The sequence below is a fragment of the Eubalaena glacialis genome, chromosome 10 (assembly GCF_028564815.1).
Source record: "Eubalaena glacialis isolate mEubGla1 chromosome 10, mEubGla1.1.hap2.+ XY, whole genome shotgun sequence".
Lineage (NCBI taxonomy): Eukaryota > Metazoa > Chordata > Mammalia > Artiodactyla > Balaenidae > Eubalaena > Eubalaena glacialis.
Window position 1 is genome coordinate 69,597,531 of NC_083725.1, and position 23,812 is coordinate 69,621,342.

The 23,812-nt window shown below is 54.2% G+C and overlaps 1 protein-coding gene across 2 annotated transcripts in view; it reads right to left on the bottom strand.

Annotated features, from left to right (window-relative positions):
• Positions 1-2,040: 2,040 nt before the first annotated feature.
• ARHGEF17 (Rho guanine nucleotide exchange factor 17) overlaps positions 2,041-23,812 on the bottom strand; it is a 57,862-nt gene continuing 36,090 nt past the window's right edge. Inside the window, exons 2-21 of one of the 2 annotated variants that reach the window (XM_061201277.1) lie at positions 22,187-22,264; positions 16,022-16,204; positions 13,491-13,607; positions 13,182-13,274; positions 12,787-12,963; positions 12,436-12,486; positions 12,059-12,168; positions 11,867-11,952; positions 10,142-10,260; positions 9,565-9,778; positions 8,954-9,027; positions 8,204-8,403; positions 7,723-8,021; positions 6,964-7,213; positions 6,586-6,672; positions 6,196-6,263; positions 5,803-5,951; positions 4,751-4,925; positions 4,366-4,635; positions 2,041-3,689 (exon numbers count right to left, since the gene is read on the bottom strand). In XM_061201277.1, coding sequence (XP_061057260.1) covers positions 3,493-3,689; positions 4,366-4,635; positions 4,751-4,925; positions 5,803-5,951; positions 6,196-6,263; positions 6,586-6,672; positions 6,964-7,213; positions 7,723-8,021; positions 8,204-8,403; positions 8,954-9,027; positions 9,565-9,778; positions 10,142-10,260; positions 11,867-11,952; positions 12,059-12,168; positions 12,436-12,486; positions 12,787-12,963; positions 13,182-13,274; positions 13,491-13,607; positions 16,022-16,204; positions 22,187-22,264 — 2,997 coding nt within the window. In that variant the 3' untranslated portion in view covers positions 2,041-3,492. The remainder of the gene's footprint in view (positions 3,690-4,365; positions 4,636-4,750; positions 4,926-5,802; positions 5,952-6,195; positions 6,264-6,585; positions 6,673-6,963; positions 7,214-7,722; positions 8,022-8,203; positions 8,404-8,953; positions 9,028-9,564; positions 9,779-10,141; positions 10,261-11,866; positions 11,953-12,058; positions 12,169-12,435; positions 12,487-12,786; positions 12,964-13,181; positions 13,275-13,490; positions 13,608-16,021; positions 16,205-22,186; positions 22,265-23,812) is intronic. The other variant, XM_061201278.1, reaches the window with a different exon arrangement.

Sequence of the window (23,812 nt, forward strand, 5' to 3'; positions counted from 1 at the left end):
TTGCCTTGATTCAAGCTGTTCCTTCCCTCTCACATCAAACCCAGCGGGATCTTAGTTCCCCTATCAGGGACTGAATCCGGCCCGCAGCTGTGAAAGTGCAGAGTCCTAACCACTGGACCGCTGGTGAAGTCCCTGGCCGTGCCCTTTAAAGCAGTGTTCTCCACCTCACTAGCAAAACTAAACCATGGTGTCAGAAGCCAGGGTGGTAGTTACCCTAGAAGGGGAGACTGGGAAGGGGCATGCGGGGAGCTTCTGCACGGTGGAACGTTCTTTTTTTTTTTTTGGCCGCACCGCGCGGCATGTGGGATTTTACTTCCCTGACCAGGGATCGAACCCGCGCCCCCTCCTGCAATGGAAGCGCGGAGTCTTAACTGCTCGACTGCCAGGGAAGTCCCAGAAGGTTCTATCTCTTGATCTGGGTGTGTTTATGAAAACTTACCTAGCTGCCCACTAATGACTTGAGTACCTTTCTGTACAAATGTTATACTTCAATTAAGTTTTCCTGAAAAAAATTACTGACACCTGGGTCCCATTCTCAGCATTCTGATTTAATTGGTCTGGAATGTGGCCTGGGCCCCTCAGGTGATTAGAATGTACAGCCAAGATTGAGAAGGACTGCTTTCAAGGAGCTAGTTCTTCCAGGCTCTCCCCTGGGCTGTGCATCCCAGGACCTCCCTGCCCACAGCTGACCTGCTCAGGGCTGTGCACCTCCCCACAGGCTGCCCAATGCCCTGGGATGTGACCTCCTAAGAACAGTGGGCTGGGCCGGGCCCATTCCTACCAAGGCACTTGAGGAAAAATGATGAGGATTCAGCCTTGGGTAACCAGTGCTGAAAAGTGAAGTCTGTCCAGAGGCGCAAGAGGGCCAAAGGCAGCAGAAGCTGGGAAGCAGAGAGAACGGCAGCTGGCTGGCGGCGAGGCAGGGACCAGAGACTCAAGGTGGAGAGGCCAGGGGTCTCGAGATGGAGCAGCAATAGCTGGGCCACTGTGCTGAGAGCTATGTGCTTCCAGTTCACGTCTCCACTAATTAGCTCCCCTTCTATTTCTGGGCAGAATGAACCTCTTCCTTGCAATCCAAAGACCTGTGCACACCAAGAGTCCCGTGGGGGAAAGGATTGTCAGCCCCGATTTACAGATGAGGAAATGGAGACTCAGAAGTGATATAGCTCATCCAAAGTCCCATGGCTAGTTAGTGGCAAAGTTGAGGTTTCTGTTCAGCTTCAAAGCCTGTGCTCCTTCTATGCTGTTTCATAAATTCCACCACATGAATGTGGCCTTCTACTCTGTGTTTTCTGTAATCCCTTCCTCCAGACTATCCCAGTAGTGATGCTGCAAGGAGATGTTTCATGCATGTCCCATGGCATCAAGGGCCTGGCAGACCTGAGATATGTGTACACCAGTGTGCAAAGCATAAGCCTGCACTCCCCTTTAGCAACTGATTTCTGTAAAGTCTTAATCGTTTAGGTTGGAAAATGTTGAAACGTGTTCAGGAGAGCTGAGGCACAATTTGTCCATTTCTAGAAGTCATCCCCTTGCGTCTTGCCAGTGTACCCTGGTGGGAAGGGCTCTCTGCCCTTGCAAAGAATGGCCCCATGTTGTTTGCCTTTACATCCTTGTGTCTGATTTAATGACCAGAAATCAGACAGACTTGGATTCTACCCCTGCTCACCTTGGCCTCCGTCAGATTCCGAGCCTCATGAGGCTTTGCTGGAGAGCACCAATTCCTGGAGTTGTAGACAGGCTCACCTTCGCTTCATTTTTCCCTTACAGCATGTGTCAGCTTCAGATTCCCAAGCCTTATCCAAGACCCACTGACTCAGGAGCTAGGGGGAGCCTGGGAATGTGTATTTAGATGTAAGTATAATTTATGTATTATGCTTTGTGTTTACAATGTAACCTGTAAGGGATTCTAACATGCAGCCCTGGTTATAAAGCATCTGACTAGCACAACTCCTGGTTTTCCTGACGAGGAAGCTGCAGCCCAGACAGAGGCGGTGACCTGCCTGGGAAAGCACAGCAAATCAGTGGCTGCCTTGCCATCTCAGCACTCTTCTGGGTCTCTGAGTCCCACTTCTGCCCAAGTGGGTGGGTGTTGGGAGGCCCATGCAGCTAGGGAGCCCTGAGGTTGCTGGCAGGAGGCCTCCATGGCTGCCGATGGGGACCAGTCATTTGGTGTTTCTATTTATTGACTCTTTAAACTTCATCATCCAAGGAAAGTTAATACATGACTGTTTGGTAGCAAGAGAAACATAGTCTAAGACCGCAATGACCCACCTACCCCAAACAAAAACAGAACCAAACAGAACAAAAACAAACCCCAACTGACACCAGACCTTTGGAGCTGCAGCTGAAGCACGGGGGCTGGGGTCAGACTGGCTCCTGCAGTCGGGGGGCAGGGGAGGCTGCCCTCCATGGTAGCCTTCCCAGCCAAAGAGGCCATGTCCAGCCCCTCAGCTTTGGGCATCCTTCCTGGAAGGGCTGCCCCTGGCAGGAAAGGGTGTGAAGAGAGGGAGTCAGTGGTCAGCGTGAGGGGCTCCTAGGTCCACCCTCCCAAGGTGACCATATGTGCCAGTGCATGAGACACAGGGGCTGGGGGGCAACTGTGAGGAGAGCAAGGGCCCTTTCCCTGCTCAGGCCAGGAGAGAGCCCTGGCCAAGGCCCAGTCAGTGTTCCCAAATTCAGAAACCACTAAGGCACTGCCAACAAGCAAGGAAATGCCAAGGCCTGGGGAAGCCCCCCTGGATGGGAGTCACTGCCCCCCGTAGTCATCACCTTGTTCTGGATGACTGAGGGGACTTGGCCCTTTTCTCTGGATACTGGAGGGCAGCCCAGTCAGGACGAGGCCGTGGAAAGTGTATGTTAAGAGGCAGTGTTTTAGTGCCCCGAACATGCAGTGTGTGTGTGTGCGTACATAATGAGAGGAGGACTGGTCCCTCCAGGAAGGCTGGTTAGGGTCCCAGGGTGGTTCCTAGGGCAGGAATAGGGTTCTTTTTTTTTTTCTTCTGTCCTTTTCTCAAATCACTCCCTGCCCCAGGTCATTGCATAAATAAGTGCTTGGGAAGATACACATCTAAAAAGAAACATAAATACTGTACATGGGAAAGGATTCCATCCCCTAGCCCTCCCACTGCCCCCAGAAAACCCTCCAAATATTGCACATGGCCCTCCCCAGCCCTGTGGGGTCCAGGCCCGGCCGTGTCTTTGGTAGAAGCTCCAGGGACAGAGGTCCTGGGCAGCCCACGTGCCCCCCTCCCCACCCCCCTCATGACTGGGAGCACCGGAGCAGCCAGAGAGAGGGCTGGGAAAGGCCCTGGCCCGGCTGGCCCACAGGTGCTCCGTCAGGAATGCTTCCACGAGGATGGGAGGTGGCCCGTGCAGGCAGGGGCGCGGCCCTGGTCAGACACTCCTGGTCAGGGTCTGCCTGTGGGCTTGGAAGAGGCAAGCAGGCTGAGGGCAGGTGGGCGGGCGAGTCCTGGGCCACCATGGACAAGGTCACACCCTCCACAGGAGGAGGTGGTTTGTGCTGTCGTCTCGGCCCACAGTCTCGCTGCTGCCGCTGCCCCCACTGCTGAGTCGGAAGTCCTCGTAGCCGTCGCCTCCACTGATAACCAGCATTTTAGGCCTGGCAGAGGCAGGGCCTCGGTGCCGAGGGGAGTCCCGATGCTCCAGTGAGGGCAGCTTCTCAGGGCCTGGGGGGCGGAGGGGAGGATCCGTTAGCCTGGGGGTGATTGGGGGTGGCACCATCTCAACCTGGCTCTCTTCATACTCATTTCCCACTTCCAACAGCCCTTTCCCAGTTAGGCAAGTTAAGTCTTCTCTGGACCCAGACAACTCCTGACCGAGGCTTCCCTGCTTCCTGATGCCACAGCTACTACCTCTTGGGAGTATGATTTCCTGTCCTGCCAAACAAGACTTTGCTAACTGTGACCTCCTTCATGTACATTTCCTAATATGTTTCACTTTCTAATCCTCACAGTCCCTCTCCTATCCTATCTGCCATTCTATTTCTATTTCCTGCTCTGCACATCACTTCCTGACTCTACTTCCTGCCCTATACATCATTTCCAGTCCTGTTTTATTTCCTGTTGTATATATCCCTTCCTGTGCCATATTCTAATTCTTAGCTTATAGTTCACTCCCTCGTTCTCATGACATTCTCTGGACAGAATTTTACACACACACACACACACAAAGTATCCTAATAGATTTTATTTTGGGGTTTCTATAGCCTATTTCCTGTAATATATGCCACTTCCAGCTCTGTATTACATTTTTCCTCCCTCTTAACCTTCTTCTGGCAGGACAGTGGGGAGTCCTAAACCTAAAGCCGAGGTCCCTGGGTTGGGGTAGGATGTGCAGACCCACCTGTGTCTGGGGGAGGTGGTGGGGTTGAGCAGAGCAGGTTGAAGCCATCTGGAAGCTGGACTGCGGCCAAGAAGCGGACATGGCCAGTGTGTCCCTGGCCTAGGCCAGCAGGGCTGAGAGGCGCCCGAGGGCAGCTGACGGTACTGGGTGAGGTGGGCATGGTGAGCACGACGCCAGCACTGGTGCCCACCCACAGCAGCTCTTCACACACCAGCAGTGCTGTGATCCTTAGGCAGGCAGCCTTGTGCTGCCGGATGATGGCATCTGAGCCTGGGGTGGGAGACAGACCAGTGCTGGGGCCGAGTCCTGGCCCTGGCTCAGCCTCCTCAATGCCAGGGACAGAAAGGCTCCAAGGGAAGGGGCAGTGGTAGACTGAGGTCAGTACCTGCCAGCATCCTGTGCACGGGAGGTGTGACATCTACCTCTGCCAGCTGCTCAAAGGTGTCTGGATGGTAGAGACACACATGGGCACTACCTTTCAGTGTCACCCACACGCCCAGGCTGGAGTCCACCATGCAAGCCACGCTGCGGCTGGAATCCTGCCCCACGGAGAATGTATGCTGGGGGGCAGGGGTAGAGAGCAGATGGGTGACTGACAGGCCTGCCTTTGCTGGCCCCTCCCTGCCTTGTGCTTCACCAGTGCCCATCCCTCCCTCCTTACAAAACACACCAAACCTCTCCAGAAAGCCCACCGGATTGACAGCAAAGGCAGCCTTGCTCCTTGGTCTGGATGATTAACCTTTCAAACCTTGGTTTCACTGGAGCCTCCCCACTGAAACCTCAGGAATTAAAATGGAAGTGCCCTTTCCCCATGAAACTTGAGTGAGTTAATGATCAGAGAAGTTCAAATCTTGAAGAGTTTTAAGAGCAATCACTGGCCTCACCCTGTACAGCTGGGGAACTGAAATCTAGAAGGGAAAGGAACCTGCCCAAGAGCATCGGCAAGTCAGTCACAAACCTGGGCCTGAACCTGGCTCTACACCTCTACACTCCCAGCCCAGCCAACGATGGGGTAAATGAAAGGAAAATCAAGGGAACTAGTTACCCTTGGATACCACCAGGCTGACAATCTCTAATGTCTATATAAATCAAATCAGGACTAAAGGCCAGAATAATGCTAAGGGATACTGACATCAGGAAGGACCTTTGTCCACCCGCCAAAGACCCCAATACCTGAGTTGAGAAATGGGGTTGGGGGCGGGGAGGAGGAATAAAGAATTCTAATGTACATGGGGCACTTACTGTAGCCCTCATCAGCTAGAAAGGAAATAAGGATTTGAGAAGGACATGGGCTAGCCCAGATTCATAAAGTGGTCAGGGGAAAGCCCTGACCTCTCAGCTGGATGCTTTTTTATGGCCCTGTGGTCTCATCTCCTCTCTCGTGGGCCTGGCTCACCCCAAGCACCAATTCCCCAACCCCACCGCCATCCCCAATACCTCCAGCTGCAGTGTGGCAGGACTCAGGACAAGGACTCGGTTCTGGCAGCCACACCACAGCCGCCCACCCACAGACACCATCTTGGTGATGGGGGTCCCCTGAGCACCCAGGGTCACCGATTTGAAGTTCTGGGGGTCCCAGAAATGGCCTGGAGTGGGAGTGGGGTAAAGAAAACAGCAAATTCAATCTCGTATTGCATTGAGTCTCACCCTCCCCTGAAATAAGGTGCTGATAACCTCATTTATCAATGAGGACACCAAAGCCCAGAGAAGACCTGGGAGTTACCCAAAGTCACACCTCTAGACTTGTGGCCCCAAGGCCCCAGCTTGCTCAAGAGGGAAATCCAATACCAGCAAGGGGCTCCGGGGGGAGGGGGAGGGGTGGGCACTCACCTACTTCTCTTTGGTAGACCACGAGCTCTCCATTGGCCAGAGACACAAACACCTGGTTATTCAGATACCTAGGCAAGGAAAAGGAGTCATCAAGGGTTTCAAGAAGCCAAAGGAGATCACCTGGGCCCAGGGACTCACAGATGGAATGGCTATGGTTCCTGAGAGACCACCTCCTCCCACCCTCCGTTCTCTAGGTGGTGGGCACCTGAGTCTAAGAAGAGGTGGTGACTTGCACAAGGACACGGTGTGTGAGAGGCACAGTTAGCCTAGGGCAGGCCTCTGGCCACTGAAAGGAGGGGCCAGTAGGGAAGGGGACCCAGGTGGGCAGAAGGAGGTCTGCATGTGTAGCTGAGAAGGGTCTGAACCAGAAGAGCCATCCAGGGGCCTTACAGGATGCAGGTCACAGAGGCCGCGTGCTGGAGCTTCAAGCTGTTCCTGCGATCACGGATGCTGTCAGAGGACTGGTACACGTGGACACTGTGGATCAGTGGTGTGTACCTGTGACAAGTGCTTGGGCATACCAATCCCTGGAGTCACCCCTATTTGCCTACTTGCCTCCACCAGGATCTCCTCCTGGCAGGTGCCCGCCCAAGGTACCAAAATCCCACGGCCTCCCTGTGGGTTTCAGACCCTCTGGCAGCCCCGGCTGGCAGTACCCTGGAGGTTTGAACCAAAGCCCTCCTACTTCTGCTTCAGGACACCATACAATTTCTAAAACAGGGACCTCAGGTTCTGGCACCATGACCCTGGCACCTCCCCTGTCCCTACCAGCCATCCTCAGTGCCCAGCCACACAGAGCTCTGGTAGGCCTCAGGGTCAACACTCAGCAGGTCCTCCAGGCTGCCACGGGTGAAGGAGCCACGGCTGGACCGGCGAAGGGCTCTCCCATCCATTGGGCTGGTGCCGCAGGGACTGCCAGGCCCGAAGGAGCCGGACAGTGGTAGGAAGCCAGGCTCCTGCTCCTCCTCCGAACTGGTAGTCTCTGCTGTGGCCTCCTTGGAGCTCGGGGTCTCCTCATCTGAGAAAGACAAAGGTCTCTTTCTCCATTCCCCTCTGCCACGCCCAAGACCCGGTATCTTTCTAGGTCTTAATCTTCCCTCAATGCACCCTTCTGGGCCATGCCCCGCCTCAGGGCCTCCCACCATTGTTCTCCCCACACCCCCAAACCTCTGCATCAGCTCAGCCCTTGTTACCCTGCTGACTTGACAGCTCCGTGCTACAGGCTCCTAGTCCTAGCCTGGCCCCCTCCAATCCACCACCATGGACAGAGGGACCAACCACTCCACCCCACCTACTCCATCTTCCTCAACTGGACATTCCAGGGTCCTCAGGATCCAGCCGGACCATCCCATGCTCTCTGGATCCTTGGTGTCACAGCCGCTGCCCCCAGTGCTCTCTGTGCTAACATCCTGAGGCTTGATTCCATGCCTTTGCCTATGCCCATCCCTACTCACCCATCAGTAACAGCTGGGCTGCCCCCTGCTCTGGGCAGTCCACCCTGCCTGACAGCCCCAGCTGGATACTCACTGCCAAAGCTAGAGGAGATGGTGGACCGGCTGGCCTGGCTCTGCAGGGTCCCTGAGGGGCTGGGCGAAGACTCATCGTCAGAGTCACTGTCAAAGGGCACCAACTCCGGGCGGGGGTCACCCTCGGGGGAGCCTGATGCCATCTCCAGGCCCGAGCCCGCAATGGAAATGTGCAGGCAGGGCTGGGGCCCCGGCTCGGCCAGCGTCGCCGCTTCCTCGTCTGCCGCCTCGACGTCCAGTTCCGGCCCGGTGGGCTCGGGTGCCGTCTCTGGGGGGTTCCTCAGAGACGCAGTCCGCTCCCTGCGAGACGAAGCGTGGGGACCAACGAGAGCCGCTAGTAGCCAGGTTCTGCCACACTCGCCGGCACGCCCTCCAGGCCCCGCCCACATTCACAGGACACGCCCACACCACGTCAGAGCGGCCTCAGTGTGTGTTGGGGGCGGGGACTCTGTTCCCAGGCCCCGGCAGCGCCCGCGCCTCACCTGTGGCACCGGCGCTGCAGGCCTGGCACCGCCCCGATGCAGAGGATGCGGGCGGAGCAGACAGCGATGCAGGCCTCCACGTCAGGCTCGGCGCGCAGGCTCAGCAGGCACACCTGGCCCACGTAGCCGTCGCTGTTGCACACCCACACCTCGGGCGTGGGCTCGGGGCAGCTGCTCAGGGTCGGGGCTGCACATGAGAACTGCAGAAAGCGCCAAAGGATAGGGGAAGGTGAATGGAGGAATTGCTGCCAACTCCACACTGCTCTCCAGGCCCTCGTGGGTGTGTATGGATTCTCAACACACCCTATGCATACACGTGCACACATACAGCACACATGACACTCTTTACACATCAAATGCACACATCTCTCTGTGATATAGGTATCATATATTCATATATGTGTGTACACATATATCTACTCCAAATATGATCACACATACATGTGTAACAAATGCGAAAAATGGAAACTTTTGTCCATATGTATGCAGACGTATACAAGCACATAAATTAGACAGTTTCACATCAATGGTATAGTTCTGTTCACATGCACAGATACATACATGCACGAATGTACCCATATACATGTGACACATATGCACTGTCCATGTGCTTGTGCAGAGAGCTGTACAAAGACATAGGGAGCCATTGCAATGTTCAAGACATGTACATGATGCTGTACACAGAACAAAAACACGAACACATGCTGGCTTAGACTACATGCCCCCACCTACCCAGGTGCATACACACACCTGCATGCCGCTGCGGGTTTTCATGATGGGAATGGCCTTCAGGAACTCAGGGTCTAGACAGCTTTTGCTGGAGGCTGTAGTGGAGATGGACAGACAGACATTACTTAGCACCCACCTCACCCTGGTCCTGACCTTGCCCGTCTCCCTTCCTCTCCTGCCTCTCAGGGTCTCTCCAGGGAGAATGAGGTGGCTGTGGGTTATGCCCTACTTGTCCTTGGCCTCAATTTTCCCATCTGTACAATGAAAGAGGTAGACCCAGAGGTCTCTAAGGATTTTCTATGGACCCCAATCAACAGCTTTCCCTGATCCAGGCCTGCTCAGTGTGTGTGTGTGTGTGTGTATGGGGCTGGGGGGGAGGTCCTGGCCATCCACTCCCACGATAGGGCCCCTGCCCTAAGCTGACCCTATCCACAGAATCCCTGCCAAGGAGGCCCTGGGGAAGTCCTATATTTCTCTGCAGAAGTCTAAGTCCACCCTCCCACCAGCAGGGACTGGAACACAGGACATGGCAGTCTTGGGATTTCTGGCTCCTGATGTCACAGACAGCTGCAAGGTGCTGCCCACTGCCTGGAGGTTCTGGGAGGAGGGCACTGACCCGGGCCCTAGCTTACCCAGTTTCCTCTTGGCCTCATCAAAGGCCTGCTCAAAGCCAAGGCGGGCGTCAGGGTGGGGGAACTCAAAGATGAAGGAGTCGGTGCCCTCAGGCCTTGTGGTGCACAGCTCCAGCTTGGTAGGAGGGAAGGAAAGCGCATAGCACAGCGCCTGCTTCTCCGACAAGTCCCGGTGCATGGCAGCTGAGAGGTCCCGCAGTGCATCGTCCAGGCTCTGCAAGGATGGGGGCCCAGGCCTCAGGGCCTCACTTCTCCCCACAGCCTGATCCTGACCTGGGGATGGGGCTGGGGATCTGCCTTTTCCCTCAGACAGAAAATGGGACTCTGTTTACCCCCTGAGACCACGAGGTAGCCTGGATCCCTCTCATAGACATGATGGGCCCTCTCTCCTCCCTCAGCTGGGGATGGAGCTGTGTCTCCACCCTCAGGCCTGGAACACATGACTTCCTTCAGATGGGGTGAGGCTGTATTTTCCCCCTCAGGTAACTGACAGGGATGTCCTCTCCCTCAGGCAAATGACAAGGCTGTTATTTCTCCTTCAGACTGGGTTAGGGAATCTCAGGCAGAAGGCGCAGACCTGGTGGGGGAAACCGAGGCTCTCAGAGAGCTTGCTCATCTGGCCCAGGGTGGTCAGGTCCTCGTCCAGGCGGCTGATAGCTTTCTGGATGTTCTCTCGATTGGCGGCTTGGGATGCCCCTAGTGGGGACAGAGGAAGGCCATGGGCAGATGCAGACACAGACAAGGTCAGGCTTGGACAGACACTCCTCCCCTCCCCTCACAACTTGCAGTTGGGTGCAGGGAACAGCCTGACTAACTGACAGCTTGTAAACCACAAGACCTCAGGTTAACATTAACCCCAAAGTTAATGGGCAGCTTGGACAGAACCTCCAGGCCCAAGAGCAGGGGACTGGGCCTGATTCACAGCCACCTGGCACAAGGTGTCGGTCCCTTGGAGAACTCCCTGGAAGAGCACAGAGAATAAACAGCAGACGGCCCTGCAGGTTATGCAGGCTCCAGCTGACGCTGGAGTGCTGGGTGGTACAGCCTCCCAGAGGGGAGTCAGCTGGGCAGGCAGAGCCTCCGGCAGTCAAATTTGCTGACCAGGGACTCAATTCCCCCACAAAGGAGGGAGCAATGAGCTGACGACCTAGATTCTCTAGTCCTGTCCCGTACCTGACCACTGCCAAGTAGCTGGCCCTACAGGCCTGGCTGGGGGCGAATGCCCTGGACCAGTGGCCCACCAATGGGCTGAGTAGACGGCAGCGGAGGGTACTAGACAAGTCAGGGCTGAGGATATCTCCTGCTCCTTCTGAGGGGAAACTGTTCCCCCAGAACCCTCCCCCACCTGGGCAGCCACGCTTTCTTCCCTATGACCCTGCTCCTCTCTGGCCACAGCTGACTGGACCAGGTGTGGACACCTAACCTAAAGGTAGTCATTTTCTCCACTGGCTTGTTCTCTAGTGAGAAGAGATGAACCGGACCAATAATCTGCTTGTCTTCCTACACAGGGGCCCGTGTGGGGCAGGCCTGGGTTCACCTAGGGGCTGAGTGAGCCTCTCCCTCACCCCGAGGGCCACCTCAAGAGAGCTCAGGGACAGAGTCTGGGCCTGACCTGCCTGCCGGTCCAGAGGTGCCCTCACCACCATCCCAGAACCACCACCCCACTCAGGAAGGTGAACTGCGCATCCTGGAGCAGCTGGGGCTGAGAGCTGAGGGAGAAAGGCCGCGATGCAGAAAAGGCCATGATGGATCACGGGAGTTATGGAGGCAGAGAAAGCTGAGAGCAGTGAGGAGAACCGGCACAGAGGGGAGTGGGGGAGGAGGGGGGTTCTTTGAAGCCGCTGCCTCAGCTCCCAACAGTCTCCGCCCCAAACAAAAGGATCATTCCAACCAGCCTTTTGACTGGACTGACTTGAGTCTGTTCCCCAGGCACAAAACTGGTGGCCCAGAACAGTGCGCCATCATCTACTATGAGGCGCCTAAATGCGCTTATGCACTGAATCAAGGCTATGGGTATGTCTGCGCTCCCTGCACCACCGCAGCCTAGTCTACCTGCTAGCCCGTGGCAGGCCCCCGCCCAGTCAGAAGGTGGTCTGCACGGACAGGCCCTGGTCTGGCTCTGCAGGGCACTAACCGGATCCCGCACGCCAGCCCCCTTGGACAGGATGGGAAAGTGAGGCCAGAAAGCAGAAAAGCAGATAGATAGCCAGCCAACCCGACCACAGCTCAAACCCCCCAGGCAGGCTTCTCAGAGGAAGACCCCCAAAGCCCAGAACCCCGGGCAGGCCTGAGCCAGCCCCACCTTTGATGATGTCTGCGTCTTCCAGAGGCAGCTTCCACAGCAGCTTGTACTTGCTGGCCGTGTCAATGACGCTGGCTGCCGTGTACCTGTGGGGAGCCAAGGGGGTGCTCTGGCCAGGGCTGGGGAGTGGGCCCACGGAGGGACAACCGCTCCCCCCTGCCTGAGTTCCCCAGCCGTATCATGGCCACTCACAGGCTCATGGAGCTGCGCCGCAGGGAGCCTGACTTCCGCTTCAGGGTGGTGCAGAGGATGAGGTCCGTGAACAGGAAAAGGGACCGGTCCTTCTTGCCACCGACTGCCTTCTGTGGGGCCCGACGCAGGATTCAGGCCCAGAGGCCCACCCTCCTGCCCACCGTGCCCAAGGGGACAGCCAGGCCCAGGGAGGGGGGAGGGCTCTCCCGCATGCCCAGAGGCAGAGGCAGAGGCAGAGGCAGAGGCAGAGTTGGGACCTGACCCAGGGCTCCTGCTGGGGTGGAAGAGCAGGAGGCCCGTGGGCAGAAGCTGTGAGCAGAAGTGTGAAGAAAGCAGGGAGGTGGCGACAGGTGGGCAGATAACGGGACACTTCTTACCCCTTCAATGACCATCTCCTGCCTCAGGAACCGCCGCAGAGGGGCCTGGAGCTGTCGGGCAGGAGGGACAAGGCATCTTGAAGGCTCATTATGACTCCCTCCCCTCCCCAGACCCCGGTGACCCCTTGGCCCCGCTCCATGGGCCAGGCCAGTGGAAGAAACATCTTGTCCACCCTCTTGATGCTGTGTTGTCAGGCCACGGGATATGTGGCCAGAAACAGACACGGGAGAGGACACAGATGTGGACAGAGATGGATGCAAACACACTGCAGACACTGCTGTGGACGTGGACATGGCCACAGTTCCGGGTTGGAACCAGGCATGGGTGGAGCGGTGCAGGGCAGCACTCACATCCTCCATGCCCTCGATGTGGGCCTCGATCTCCTGCAGCACACGGGCGTGCCGCTCTGCCTCCTCGGCACTCCGCACGCCCTTGTTGATGCGTTCAGCCACCTGCTTGATGTTGCGCTGTGCATCCAGCAGGAGTGGGTGGTCCGGGTGGTCCTCAGGCGTGTGCTTTAGGAGGTCCTGGGGTGGGAAGGGGCACCAGACCTCTGCTTAGCTGCCCCTGTCAGGCCCTGGGGCCCCACAGTGACTGCTGGAAGAGGAGGGACTGGGGGTAGACTCCAGAGAGGACTTCCTTTCCTACCTGACCCCTGTGTCTCCACCAAGTGGGGGCCACAGAGCCCCCTGCATCCCCAATGCCTCCAGGCTTTGCCCACCTGCCCACCCAGCCCCATGCCCACCTTCACCAGAAGCTCATAGCGTGGGATCCGCTGCACGGGCTTGATCATGAGGTCGGACAGTGCCTGCTTCTCCTTGTTCTCACGCATGCTTTGCTGAAACCCAAAACAGGGTGGATGGGCACCCAAGTGAGGAATGACATGCAAAGATGGAAATGTCCTGGGACAGGTCCCCAGCAAGCCCCTCCAGCTCAGCCCAAGGGCAGACACTGACCCACAGGGTAGGGCTCTGGTGCCCAGGCTGGGGGCTCCTGGGGCCCCCAAAGCTGGCCTACGGAGGGTGGCCTCCATCCCCCTGCCCGGCCCCAGTACCTCCAGGAACTTGAGAAAGGCAGGCCTCGCCTCCTTAGCCACACGCACGGCGTCCTTTGCATTGAGAAAGTTATCGACATAGGCAGAGTAGATGTTGACCAGGACGTCCTTGGAGAACTGTGGGTGAAGAGGCAGGTTGCGGACCCTCAAGGTGTCCCCTACCCCACCTCACCCTGTCTTGGTTTCCACTGATTTGCGAGCCAACATCTTTTCTCTCCATCTGGAAATGATATGGTCTCTAAGGGATTGGGCATGTGCTCCTGTGTCATGTGTACATGTCATATGTGTGACTGTGTGATTAAGCGTGTGCACACACACACACAGTTTATCTGTGTGTGATCATATGCACATGTACCTATGTGTGCCTGGACATGTTCTGTGCGCTCAGACCAGGTTCTCTCTCTTCCAACTGGGCTTTGCCATCCCCTGGTCTCCAACCCCACCAAGTCCAACCAGGCAGGTCTCCCTCCTCACTGTCCTCTGAGTGACACAGGCTCTTTCCCGCTGCGTGGCTTTTGCTCACGTAATTCCCTCCACAAGGAAGGCCCTTCCGCCATCCAAATCTCACCCACCCTAAGGCTGAGCTCCAGTACTGCCGCCTCCAGGAAGTACTCCCTGCCCTGACAAGGGCTCTGCCTGGAACTATACCTGGCCTCTGGCCTCCCTGATCCCCCAAGACAAGTCTTCCCTCTCCAAGGAGACAGGTGCTCCCATCCCTCCTAGTAAAGCCCTGCTCAGGGCTGGCACACACTGCCTGGTGGCTAATACCTGCTGGCTGGCTGATGGCTGGGCTAAATGTGGATATTCTCGGTCAGAAGCCCTGGCTGGAAGTTCTGATACCCCAGTTCCTGTCTCAGCTGCACCATGGATGGACCAGGTGACCTGTGGTGATGTTTCTGGCCCCCTCTGGGCCTCCAAATCCATGTTTCTAGGTTATAGAGGCCACTTGTCCCCCCACCCCAGATGTGCTGCAGGGCAGAGGCTGAAGCAGCTCGGGGAGGAAGACAGCCCCTCAAACCACCCCTCCCCCGATCCTGGGACAGGGCACCCTATGCTGACCCCTCCGTCAGCATAGGCTTCCACTGCTGTCCTTGGTCAGCATCAAGGTCCAGGCAGGGGGATGAACCCAGTGACAGTGAGGGTTGTGATGGGCTGGAGACGTCAGCACTCAAGCTGGGGTCCCACCACCACCGGGCCAAGGTTCTCGTCACATCGATTTGCAGGTCAGCAGGGACCTTCTTAGGCCCAAGGTCCACCCCACAACATCACAAACACATGCAAACACACCCACATCCCATAAAAATAGATAAGGTGTTTTTTTGCTAGTAGAATTTTTTGGAAGGAGTTTTACAATTTTACTTTTGAATTACTTGGCTCTGAGTAAGCCTTTAGTTTGTGTTTCACTAGGATTTCTCATCCATCATCATGCCTTTTTGGGAATTCTGGCAAAATAACAAAATGTAACTGAAATTTTTTCAGATGGAATTAAATTCATGTAAATGAATACTAAATTTAACAGTTAAAGAAAATGGCTTGTTATGTTTTACAAACATTTAGTTGAATGTTCATTAGTTTTGCTTTTGCAGTCCTTTTTGAACTCTGAAGCCAATACCTTTCCGAAGGTCCCAATCACTATTGTAGGATCTTGAAAAGCTCACAGGCGGAAGTCTTGGCGGTGGTGAAAGGGCGGACGGGGTAGGGTAGAGCGTGGGCGCTGGAACCAGGTTTCTTGGGGGTGAATCCTCCACCACTTACTGACTTTGATCAGGTTACTTTTTCTCTCTCTACATGGCAGAGTCATAAACTTTATTTTTTGTTTGTTTTTTGTGGGGTTTTTTTGGCCATGCCCCGCACAGCTTGCAGGATCTTACTTCCCCGACCAGGGATCAAACCCAGGCCCTAGGCAGTGAAAGCACAGAGTCCTAACCACTGGACTGCCAGGGAATTCCCAGAGTCATCAACTTTAAACTTGGGAATAATCATACCTTTCTCCTTAGTGTTGTTGATATGTACAATATATTTAGAATGCCTAGCACATAATAAGTGCCAAATAGCCATTATTATTAAAATGTCTGATAGAGAAAAGAGCTAGTCAAGACTAGGCCAGTGTCAACATCAAGCCCAAGTCCAGGGTCAGGATCAGGGCAATTGTTTACATTCAGGTTAAGGTAGGGGTTGAGGTCAGTAAGAGCATCCATTTGAGGTCTGGGTCACGGTCAGTGGCAGCTCAGGGTCAGGAGTAGGGTCAGGTCAGTGCCAGCAACTGGGATTGGGTCCAAGGTCAGGGTCAGTGTCTGGTTGGGGTTGGGATCCATGCCAGAGTCCAGCCAAGCTCTAGGGTTGGTCAGTGTCCAGGTTCAGGTCAATCCAGGATCTGGGGTCACTACCAGTGTCTGGTCAAGTTCTGGGGTTGGATCAGGGATCAGAGTCAGTCTCCAGGAGGGGTGGAGGGGTCCATGGCAGCACCCAGCCCCACCTAGGAGAGGCCAGAGCTTGTGGGGGCTATAGCAGTGGACAGCAGGGCCACTCACCGACTGGACAAGCAGGTCTCCCACCTTCTGCTGGGCATGCCAGGTCTGCACGCAGTGCCGCACCTGCTCCAGGAACTGCTCATGGTGCGCCAGGAGCTCCGGGATCTGGTCAAAAATCTCATCCACCAGTGACGGGTCACATAGCAAGGAGTTCTCTGGCTGCTTCAGTGGCTGCATATAGCCCTGGGGGACCCACAGGGTCAGTACAGGTTCCCTCAGAGAGATGGCACCCCAACCCACCAGCATAGGTACACACAAAATCAACTGGGCCTGCAGCTCAGTGACCCTGCCTCCCGGATCTTCCTCATTAGACTCGGAGCTCTGGGAGGGAGATGGGAAGATCTATTCCCACGCCCCTCACTCTGCCGCCCAGGGCCTGGCACAGGATGGGGGTGAGGGGTCTTGGGAAAGATCTGTCAGATGCGTGAATGAACAGAGCTTGGAGTGAGGAAAGCATGAAGACTGGGCTCCTGGGAGACCCCACACCCTAATTCAGCAATTATTTTTTTGAGCACTTACTATGTGCCAGGCACTGTTCTAAGAACTGGGAGACAGCAGTGAACAAGAAAGATCAAAATCCCTGCCCTGATAGAGCATACAATCTAGTCAGATGAAACACACAAATAAAATAAATAAATAAACCCACATTTCATCAAATTTAAGATGCATCATTAATCTTTTTTTTTGAAAAACAATTTTATTGAACTATAATTCACATTCCACACAAGTCACTCTTTTATAATATACAATGCAATGGTTTTTAGTATGTTCGCAGTTATGCAACTATCACCACAGTCAATTTTAGAACATTTTCATTATCTTCCCAAAACAAATCCCATCCCCATTAACAGTCACTCACTCCCCACTCCCTACAACCCTTCCAGCCCTTGGCAACCACTAATCTACTTTCTCTATGGATTTGCCTCTTCTGGGTGGTTCATATAAATGAACTCAGACAACACATGGTCCTATGTAACTGACTTTTTTTAAAAATTTAATTTAATTTTTTTATACAGCAGATTCTTATTAGTTATCCATTTTAGATGCATCATTAATCTTATTTATCTCAAAAAATTTGCTGCCAATTAAGTTATTATAGGCCATCAATTATAGAATGAACCTGGATTTCAGAGATGGTAAAATGTGAAGAATGTGTCTTAGAATCGACTACATGTGGAAGTTCTGTGGTAAATTAAAAGGTGTTAATTGCTGTGGGGAAAATAAAGCAGGGAGGGGTATGGGGGGGCATATGGAAAGTTACTGAAGGCTTATTTGACACTATCTGAACAGTTTTCACAGTTTTCAGATCTTCTGGTCAATCAGTGACTAAAACTCCCATTTTTCACCTCAAATCTGCATTCAGTGGTGCTTCCTGAGCATGAATAGCCCTTGCTCAGTGGCTGCTGTCTCATTTAGATGTCGCCCTCTACTGGCCTAAACTGTAACTACAAGCCAAAGAAACAAGGCTGTTTGAAAACGTATATGGAATATTGCAATAAAATTTATATCAAACATTTTAAAAACCTAGCTTGTTGTAAAACAAGCTTGAGAAAGTAAAGCTCAACAGAATCCTCTCGCCTGGTCTGGGATTCTGAAAAGGTTGGTGAGGAGACAGGCGGCCTCCCTCTCACAGCTCCTAGGTTAGTCTGAACCAGGGCCGGATCTGTGCCAAGGTCTGTTGCCCAAGGAGCAGGAGCTAAACTGCTCACTTCCAGGTCCCAGCGCCTCACAAAGAAGCCTGCACACAGTGGAAGGAAAGAATAAACAGTGACTGGGAACCCGATGCAGAACCTGCTAGGAGCCAGCACCTGCATTCACTCACCACATACTTGCTGAGCAACTACTGTGTGTTCCGCCTTCTAAGCGCAGGCTGCATCTGTGGGCAGACAAAAGTCCCTGTGCTTGTGCAGTTGACAATTTAGTGGAAGGAGGTGGAAAATAAGCACCATAAATAACAAAATTATCACACAGTATATCAGAAGGTAGTAAGTGCAGTGGGAAATAAGACAGGGGGTTGGTCAGGGAAAGAGGGGTTAGCTAGGAATTGGGAGTTGAAGAAAGACTCCAAGGTTGAGGGTGACACTGAGGAATGGGTGCAGCTTTAGGACCTGGGTTCAAATCCCACCTCTTTCTGGCTGTTAACCTTGGTATTTAACTTCTTTCTTCATTTTAAACTCCTGGCCTGCAGGAACAATACCAATCAATTTGGGTGGCAGTGGTCACTACGAAGGGAACACCGGGGCTGTAGAGTCCAATCTGTTTGAATATCACCTATGCTTAGGGAGCACCGTAGAGTGAGACTGACAGGGATTCAACCCAGGCTATGGCACTTCCTAGCTCTGTGAACCTGAGCAAGTTGCCTTACTTCTCTGTGCTTAGTTTTATCATCTGTAAAATGGGGGTTTATAGTGAGGTTTATATGAATTAACTTATATAACACACACATATTAAGCACTCAATAAATGTCAGCTCTTAGTACTACTTGCTACGGTCTGAATGTGTCCCCCCAAAATTCGTACGTTGAAACCTAATCCCTGACGTGGCGGTTATTTGGAGCTGGGGCCTTTGGGAGGTAAGTCGGTCATGACGGTCAAGCTCTTGTGAATGGGATTTGCGCCCTTTAAAAGAGGCTCCAGAGAGCTCCCTCAGCCCTTTCACCAAGGAAGAAGACACAGTGAAAAAGACAGCCTTCCATAGACCAGGAAGCCAGTCCTCACCAGCAATGAATCTGCCAGCACTTTGATCTTGGACTTCCCAGCCTCCAAAACTATGAAAAATAAATTTCAATTTGTTTAAGCCACCCAGTCTAGGGAATTTTTATTACAGCAGCCCAAACAGACTTAACAGTCTGTTACCACTTAATAGATGGATGACCCTGGGCAGGTTTCTTAGCCTCTTTGAGCCTTCATTTCCTCAGATGAAGAAGAGCATTATAATATCTGCCTCACAAGGTTAATACAAGGATTAAAGGTGATTTTACATACACACACTCACACACACATGCATGCATGCAGGCAGAATTGCCAGGCAGTATGCTAAATTATTCACGCATCTCGTAATCTGCACCTGAGACATGTACTATTATTATTCCCACTCAACAGACAAGGAAACAGAGGTAGAGACAGGATATGTAACTTGTTCCAGGTCACACGGCTGGTCAAGAGGTAGTGCCAAGTTTGAACACTGGCGGCCTGGCTCCAGAGCTGTGCTCCGCACCCCTGGGCTGGACCTCAGTCCCTCCAACACACCAGGGCTGCCTCAAGTGACAGCTGGCTTCAGCTGACACTGTCTTGGCCCACCTCCACCCCTCCCCACCCAACTCTCAGTCTGGTGTCCTCAGCACCATCCTCCCTTAGCTCTTCCACCCGCAGGCCCTGCAAGCCTCCACGTGTGCAGCCCTGCAGCCTGGAGACTCAGAGGTAGAGAGAGGCACGCCCAGCCCCATCACCTTTTAATCTTCGCACTGAGAGAAGGGGATGATTAGTTACATCTTGCAGACAAAAACACGGAGGCTCAGAGGAGTGAGGTGATTAGGCTAGCATCACCCAGAAGGGAGGCAAGTGACTCAATCCCTGGACTGTCTGACTCCCATGCCTTTGACTCCCACCTAGGGGACGACAAAGGACCCTTCAGACCCCTGCATGTCTACTCCTGCCTGGCAGGCAGGGGCACCTCTTAAAGATGGAATTCCAGTTATGGCCCTCCTGTGACTTCCTTGTGCTCACAGTGAAGGCCAGCTCCTTGCCCAGCAGCCACACTGGCCACCTCCCCATCCCTAGCTACTCTAGGTTTCCTCCAGTCTCCCAGCCGTTGTTCCTGCTGTGCTCTCCCCCTGGAACAACTCCCTCCGGGCTCTCCCCCTACTTAACTCCTACCCACCCTTCAGGTCTCAGCTAAACACCCAACACACTGGCCCCCGACACCAGGGCAGACCCCCAGTCTGTGTTCTCATCTCTCTATGCATTTAAAAAATATATATACATAAAAGCAATGTATTTTTGTGGTAAAATATATATAGCATGAAATTTGCCATTTTAATAATTTTTAAGTGAACAGTTCAGTATGCCCACATTAAAGTACATTCATGTCGCGATTTCCCTGGTGGCGCAGTGGTTAAGAATCCGCCTGCCAATGCAGGGCACACGGGTTCGAGCCCTGGCCCAGGAAGATCCCACATGCCACAGAGCAACTAAGACCATGTGCCACAACTACTGAAGCCCGTGCGCCTACAGCCCGTGCTCCACAACAAGAAAAGCCACCACAATGAGAAGCCTGAGCACCGCAACGAAGAGTAGCCCCCGCTCGCCGCAACTAGCGACAGCCCGCGTGCAGCAACGAAGACCCAACACAGGAAAGAGAGAGAGAGAAAGAAAGAAGGAAGGAAGGAAAGAAAGAAAGAAAGAAAATTCATGTTATGGAACCATCACCACCATTCATCTCCAGAACTTTTTTTCATCTTCCCCAACTGAAACTCTGTACCCATTAAACACCAACTCCCCATTTCTCCTTCCCCCCGCCACTGGCAACCCCATTCTACTTTCCGTCTTTATGAATTTGGCCATTCTAGGTACCCCATATAAGTGGAATCATTCAGTATTTGTCCTTTTGTGACTGGCTTAGTTCACTTAGCATAATGTCAAAGAACTTGTAGCATGTGTCAGAATTTCCTTCCTTTTTAAGGTTGAAAAATACACTAAGTATACTCTCCGTGCACTTTTGCGTCACCATTTGTCCTCACGCATGGTCTGCCTGGTTACTGTCAGTCTCTGCCAGACTGTGAGCTCCAGGAGACAGGACCTCACCACTCATGCTCACTGCTGAACCCCACAGAGAACACTGCCTGCTACGCAGAAGGTGCTTGTTGCGGATTTGTGCAGTGAATGAATGAATACTCTGAATGTTTCCAGGGCTCTCCCTTCCACCCTTTGCTCTTGCTCTGCCCAGGTGGCTTGAACAAATCTGTCCTCAACTGTGACTGCCAGGCCCCACTTCAGCTCAGACCCACGCTTTCTATCCTGGGCCCCAGACCCACAAGTGCATCCCAGATCCTGGGCTTTCCCAGACCCACGCATCTGAACCTGAACTCACCCTCTCGCCCCACCTGTTCTAGGTAGCGCTCCTCTAGTGCCTTCATCGCCCAGGCCAGAGCCCAGGAATCATCCCGGGCTTCCCCACCTTGCCCCACACAGCCAACCAGTTACCATGCCTGGCCCAACCAGTCCACTTCCTAAATGTCTGTCCCCAACTCTCCCTCCCTGCAGCCTCTGGCCTGGTCGTGACTTCTCCTCCCTTGCCTTACCTCAGTGGCCTTGGCCTCCTCTTCTGCTACCCCTCTTCCCAGCAGTCAGACAGATTTTGTAAAGCATGAGGGAGGCTACACATCACCCCTGCTCAAAGCCTCTCAGTAGTCTCCAGGGCGCTTGGTAGAGTCCAAACCCTCCTCCTGGTATTGAGGGCCCCCACCACGTGAGCTCTGCTGGCTCCCTCAGTGTCACCACAGGACTGACCCTTTGTGCTCTGTGCCGGCCACATGGACCCCTGAAAGTGCCAGGCCTCTCCTAATTCCACTTTGCACATGCTGTTCCTGCTGCTGAGAAGGCAGGGTAGGAGGAAGCCAGCACCTCCTCCAGGGAAAATTCCCTGACCCCACACCTCCCCGGCACCCCCTGATGCCTTGAGAGCCCATATACTCAACTATGTCCCCAGCAGGACTGTCAGCTCCTGTGGCAGAGGCTTATCTCTTATTCATCCCCTGTGTTTCCTGCACTGGAACAGGGCCTGGCACAAAGCAGGTGCTAACATTTAATTCCATTCAACCAATATTTTTCCAGTCAATGAATAAAGTGAAGGCGGGGGGTGAGGAACCAGAGGGGATTCACAGATCCAAGCTCAGATCCAGGGCTGCCAAGGGAGGTGGAAGGATGGTAGGAGGAGGGAGCATCTGCCCTGGGGTGCCCCGGTCACACCAGCATTAAGGCCCCTCCCGCATTCTCTCCTGCCCTGGAGGGGGCTTCCTCCCATGGAGGAATGGGATGCTCCAGGGTCATTCCTCTCTAACTTCAGTCCCCTGTCCACAAAATGGGTTTGTTCCCACATGTCTGACAGCCACCTAGACTCAGAATGGTTGCTCTCAGGGACCCAGGCCAGGCCAGCCTCAAGCCTCACCTGCATCAGGGTGCGCAGTGACTCCACATACGACTGCTCTGTGTCCAGCAGGGTCATGGTCACATGCTTCCGCATGTCCTGGGGGGACAGAAGGCAGAGGATGAGCAGTGCCTTGTTCCTCTCACACCCACCACCTGCAGTCACACGGGCCCAGAGAGCCCATCCACGCCCTCTCCCCGGTCTTCAAGGCCTGTCCTCCCCGCAAAGCACCCTGGACCCCCACTCTGCAGGTCTGTGCTCACGTGCTCCCCCTGCAGGGAGTGCCTCCTCCTGCAACTCAAATGCCTGCCTCCCCGGACTGTGCCCCTCAACCCTTGCCCCTCTACTCCCATCCCCACGGCTACTGGCAGATCTGGAGATCTCCTATTTACTTCTTGGCTCCCCTGTTGGGCTCCTGAAAAGGACTCAAAAAAAAATCAATAACTTCTCACATTTGTGACAGTCAATGCCTCCAGGCCACCCCCTACTCCAGCTGCCAACTCTGAAAACCCCACCTTCAGGCTCAGCACTGTGGGGTCAGTCCCTACCTTAGGCTGCACACCATTCCAGAAAGTCAAAAATGTCACCTCCTGCTACATATGAAGAAAAGGTGGCCCAGAGAGGTAAAGTCAGTGCTGAATGTCATGCAGCAAGGTAGGGGCAGGGCTCAGCCACTCTCAGACAAGGCTGGATCCCAGTTCACTCAGTAAAAGAGGCTAACTGAGCCTTACTCCACACCAGGCACTATTCTAAGCATTGTGCATTATTTTATCCTTCTGACCACTCTGTGAGGTATATGTGATTATTCTCCCCATTTTAAGGATGAGGAAAAGGAGATCTAGGTGCCAACACCTCCATCCTGAGGCTCTGATGATCTGCATTATGGAGTCCCTAAGAGGTCACCCAGACTCTGCACCCACACACCCAGGGACAAGGTGCATATCCCTGACAGGGCAGCCCGTATTCTGTGGGAAGGTTTTGCTGGAAGTCAGTCTAAGGATGCCCTCTCTGTGTTCCACGCCCTGGGACTCAGCTTACCTACTGCCCCTTGCCACCAGTTTCTATGCCTCTGACCCCCTCCTCCTCCAGGAAGCCTTCCCAGGTGGCGCACCTCCAACAGATTCCCTTCCCAGGCAAGGATTCCACTCTAGGTCTCCTCCAAGCCCTGGAGTGGTCCTGAGCAAGGTCCCTAACTCCCCAGGGCCCAGATCTCTGGGGCTTATTCTTCCCTCTCCACTCTCCCTCCCAGTCCTCAGCTTGGCCTCAGCTGGAGTCTGGGCTCCAGCCATCAAGGCCTGCTAGTCTGCGTGGATGCTCTTTGCATGTGGCAATGCCATGGTGGGTTGTCCATGTCTGTGGCATCCTTCTAGTCCCCACCCTTGGGAGCCCCTCAGGGTAGGGACTCAACCAGTGGAGCTGCCCTGGTCACTGCTGTGCCCAGGGTCTATGTGTGCTGAGTGTGCCCAAGTGCCAGGCTGGTCCAGCCTACCTGATCCAGCTACTGCTCATCCCTCTGCTCGTGGACACCTTAGGTCCCCACCCCTCTCTGACCCAGGGACTCAGGGGTCATGCCTGTCCCCAAGCCTGTACTACAATGAGGCATACTTAGAAAAGTGGTCTCCTCTGCTAGGAACTCAGGGGTGGGGG